The sequence below is a fragment of the Octopus bimaculoides genome, chromosome 3 (genome assembly GCF_046866305.1).
Source record: "Octopus bimaculoides isolate indiv1 chromosome 3, ASM4686630v1, whole genome shotgun sequence".
Taxonomy (NCBI): domain Eukaryota; kingdom Metazoa; phylum Mollusca; class Cephalopoda; order Octopoda; family Octopodidae; genus Octopus; species Octopus bimaculoides.
This window is the reverse complement of record NC_142930.1, coordinates 37,144,670-37,149,669: the sequence shown is the minus strand read 5'-3', so window position 1 is coordinate 37,149,669 and position 5,000 is coordinate 37,144,670. Positions and strand designations below refer to the sequence as shown.

Sequence of the window (5,000 nt, the reverse complement as noted above, 5' to 3'; positions counted from 1 at the left end):
AAGTTAGTTATTAATATTATTGATGAATGTGTAATATATTTTGCAGCATTGTTTTGGCAACCAAACATGTTTTGTTGTATAAACATATTTAGATTGTATACAAATATTTTTGCTCATGTATTGCCATACAGCTTCCCAACTTTAACTACTTGAATTATCAGCAATATGAAATGATTCAAGGAAAATCACCTTCTTAGAAAACAAATTCACTGTATGATTGGATAGAGTAACACTATATATATATATATATATATATATATATATAAGTATGAATAAACACAGAGAAGCTGAACAAACAACACAACTAGACACAAATACTTAAATTATACAGATAACAACATATGCATCTGTATACACAGAATATATATAAATATAGATTGATAGATAATCGTGTATTATGTATGAGTATGAGCAAACACAAAAGCACTCTATACATTATGTAGAGTATAGATATGAAGATAAATAGTTAATTAACCACATGGCCATTACTCAGGGTTTTATAGGATCATAAGCAAGTCTATAAACAATCAGTTACTTGCTTTGACTCATTACAGTCATTTGATGATTCAACTCCTGATTAGATGCATGTAAAACTCAGTGTGTGTGTGTGTGTGTGTGTGTGTGTGTGTGTTTTACTTTCTCTTTGCCTTGACAAAGAACAAAAGTTGTAAGCAAGTGTCAGTGTCATACAAGCATTGTCTTTTCTTTCCAGTCTTCCATAAAAACAAATTTAGCCATGGGGAAATATTACCTTACTTGGAAGCAGGTGGAGGCTGGTTACGAGTATAGCATTTGACTGTAGAAAATCCACTTAACAAATTCTGTCCAACTCATGGGAGCATGGAAAAATGGATGTTGATTAAATCAGTAGTAGTATGATTTAATGTAGCCCAAAGTGACCCCTGATTAAGGGCATTCCAATCATGGCCATATCATTTGTTTTTAATTAGACATAGTTGATATCTGTGACCACATCCATTAAGACAATAAGGTATAAACTGAGGGGTATTTGGCTGCTATTTTTAGTAGATAAAGCACCCATATAAAGATTTTCTCATTAACTCAAGAAGCAGCAGCTGCCATAGCAGTATAAGCATAATAGTAGCAGCAGCAGCAGCAGTAGCAGTTGTATCAGTTCCTAACATCTGTATCAATCCAACTATTCTGGAGAAGTTTGTTAAAAACATCTACATGTTTGAAGTGAAATAAGTTAAATACAAACAGTAACAACAGTAGCAGCAGCAGCAGTAACAACAACAATACTACCACTACCAACAACAACAACAACAAAAACAACAACAATACCACTACCAACAACAACAGCGACTTACAGGTGAAGCTTCCAAGTTATCATCAAGACTTAGCTTTGTTGCACCATTCAGTAATGCTCGAAAATCAATAATCTGATCAATAATTTAAAAAGAAAGAAAAATAGGTAGAAAACATTACTTAATATTATATAAACAGAGTGAACAAAAGTTTGCAATGCTTCAGTTGGTTTGAGGATTGTAAAAGTAGATATAAAGTTCTTTCATAGTTTAAGTGGTCCAAAAATCATATGAGCAAGAACATGTTGGACATGTAGCAACTTGATTTACTGTTTATTATTCAATAAAGTAAAATGCAGCGTACCTGCTGAACATGTTGTAATTTGATTTATTTTGTACTAGCAAGACTTGTCAGAATTCTGCAGTTTATAACTATTCTTAGATTTATTTTGATGCACAGATTTATAGATTTTTCATAGCACTGTATCATTATGTTAGAGATTTTCATCAGAGCTTTGATTTCATCCCATAATTAAGTTAGTTTAACCCTTTTGTTACCATATTTCTGTTGAGATGCTTTGTGTTTCTTTCAATTAATTTTAAATATAACAAAGAATTTAGTAAAATAACTTAGTTATCATTAAGCTAGTGTTAGGAATACAAATTGTGACTAAGGTTTGTTGAAAGATTTTAATTCAGAACTTTTAAAAACAAGGCATTTGTACTAGAGACAGAGGCGGTTTCAGGCAGGTTGGTATCAAAATGGTTAACCCTTTAGCATTCAGATTACGCCATCAAATGTAATTCATATTTATTCACATTGTTTCAAATTAATCTTGCTTGTAGCTTTGAGATTACAATCACACAAGTGTTTACTTTTAGAATGACATTGTAAGATAGATGTGAGGAGCTAGACCTGGCAGGTTTGAACATGACAGACAAAGAACATTTGGTCTGGATATGCCAGTTTAAATGCTAAAGGGTTAAAGCATAGCATTCAAACTTGTTTCATTATTTTAAAGATTTTGATTATCTCTTTGATTTTGTTCTGTAGTTTTCTATAACACACAAAGACACATCATGAATAGTAGATTATTAATATTTATAATTCAGTGACCTTAAGGTAACTGTTAAAGATGCAATCTGTTTATAATGAATTATTTATCATCATCATCATTGGTTTCCTGTCCACTTTTCCATATTTACATGGATCAGACAGAGTTTTGTTGAGGTGTATTTCTTTTAGCTGGATGTCCTTTCTGTTACCAACCTCCGCCTGTTTCCAGGCAAGATAATATTTCCCCATGACCAGAAATGTTTCCATGGATGTTTGGAAATGAAGGGAATTGGTTAAATGACATTTAGAACTATCATGTAATATTGAAGGCAAGGAGACAGTAACACATTTCTATGCACACGCACACACACACACACACACACACACACATATACATACATACATTTGCTGCAAAGAAAGAGGTCTGGAGATGCCACTACGATAGATTGCTTAATAAAGAGAATGAATGGGAGAAAGAGAGTCTGCCGTATGTCGACCCAACAGAGGGACCAGCTATCCGAGTTGACAGTACCAGGGTAGATAAAGCAATTAAGAGTATGAAGACAGGGAAATCCCCCGGCCCATCAGGAATCACTGCAGAGATGCTCAAAATATCTGGCAGTGTTGGCTACAGCCTAGTCACCCATATTACGAACCAGGTGATACACGAAGGAGTCATACCCAATGACTGGTGTAGCAGCACCATAGTCAACTGCTACAAAGGTAAAGGTGACGCTTTAGATACAAATAATTACAGAGGCATCAAGCTGTTAGATCAGGTTATGAAAGTTACGGAGAGGGTCATAGCCCAACTAATTAGGGAGTGAATCAATTTAGATGAGATGCAGTTTGGGTTCGTGCCAGGTAAAAGCACCACTGATGCCATATTTCTAGTGAGACAGCTGCAGGAGAAATACCTAGCCAAGGATAAACCTCTGTACCTGGCCTTCGTTGACATGGAGAAAGCCTTTGACAGGGTCCCCCGATCCCTTATCTGGTGGTCAATGAGGAAACTTGGGATAGAAGAATGGTTAGTGAGAGCTGTGCGAGCCATGTACAGAGATGCTGCCAGTAAGGTGAGGGTTGGAAATGAGTACAGTAATGAATTCCGGGTAGAGGTAGGGGTCCACCAAGGTTCCGTCCTCAGCCCCATCCTATTTATCATAGTCCTCCAGGCGATCACAGAGGAATTCAAGACAGGTTGCCCCTGGGAGCTCCTCTATGCTGATGACCTTGCACTAATTGCGGAGTCACTATCAGAACTAGAGGAGAAGTTTCAGGTGTGGAAGCAAGGACTAGAATCAAAGGGCCTTAGAGTCAACCTAGCAAAAACCAAAATCCTAATAAGTAGGAAGGTAGATAAAACACAAACCCCTTCAGGTAGATGGCCCTGCTCAGTATGCAGAAAAGGAGTAGGTAGTAACTCTATAAGATGTACCCGGTGTAAGCTATGGACACATAAGAGGTGCAGCAATATCAAAGGCAGATTAACTACGAAGTTAGTTTTTGTATGTGGCAGATGTTCAGGTGCTATAAACACTGTAAACAAACAGGAAACAACTTCTATCTCATTCCAGGGAGAAAAACTAGAGGTAGTCGATAGCTTCCGCTATCTCGGTGACCAAGTTAGTAGTGGGGGTGGGTGCACTGAAAGTGTAGCTGCTAGAATAAGAATAGCCTGGGCAAAGTTTAGAGAGCTCTTACCTCTGCTGGCGACAAAGGGACTCTCACTCAGAGTAAAAGGCAGACTGTATGACGCATGTGTACGAACAGCCATGCTATATGGCAGTGAAACATGGGCTGTGACTGCTGAAGACAAGCGTAAGCTCGCAAGGAATGAAGCCAGTATGCTCCGCTGGATATGTAATGTCAATGTGCATACCCGTCAGAGTGTAAGTATCTTGAGAGAAAAGCTGAACATAAGAAGCATCAGTTGTGGTGTGCAAGAGAGACGATTGCACTGGTTTGGACATGTGGTGAGAATGAATGAGGATAGCTGCGTGAAAAAGTGCCACACCCTAACAGTTGAGGGAACCCGTGGAAGAGGTAGGCCCAGGAAGACCTGGGCTGAGGTGGTGAGGCAAGACCTTCGAACATTGGGCCTCACCAAGGCGATGACTACTGACCGAGACCTTTGGAAATGTGCTGTGCGTGAGAAGACCCGGCAAGCCAAGTGAGATCATTGCCAGTGCCCCTGGACTGGCTCTTGTGCGGGTGGCACATAAGATGTACCATCTTGAGCGTGACCGTTGCCAGTACCGCCTGACTGGCCTTTGTAGGGTTTTCGAGCGAGATCATTGCCAGTGCCCCTGGACTGGCTCTTGTGTGGGTGGCACATAAAAGACACCATTTCAAGCGTGGCCGTTTTCGTGCGGGTGACATGTAAAAGCACCCACTACACTGAGTCATTAGACTGCAGCGTTGCTGGTCCCTGCCTTTGAAGAATTTTTAGTCGAATAAATCGACCCCAACACTTATTTTGCTTTTAAAGTTTGTAACTTATTCTATCAGTTCCTTTTGCTGAACTGCTAGGTTACATGAACATAAACATATCAGCACCACTTGTCAAGTGGTGGTGGGGGTCAAACACAGACACAAAGACATACACACACATAGATAATTTCATATGCAACAGGGTTCTTTCAGTTTCCATCTTCCAAATCTGCTCACAAGGC

At 38.8% G+C, this 5,000-nt stretch overlaps 1 protein-coding gene across 3 annotated transcripts in view; it reads right to left on the bottom strand.

The window, feature by feature from the left end:
- The window catches only part of LOC106867330 (katanin p60 ATPase-containing subunit A-like 2), a 44,324-nt gene that overhangs the window by 17,362 nt on the left and 21,962 nt on the right, over positions 1-5,000 (bottom strand). For all 3 annotated transcript variants that reach the window (XM_089348816.1, XM_089348815.1, XM_089348817.1), the window contains one exon: positions 1,332-1,403. In XM_089348816.1, the coding sequence (XP_089204942.1) occupies positions 1,332-1,403 (72 nt within the window). The remainder of the gene's footprint in view (positions 1-1,331; positions 1,404-5,000) is intronic.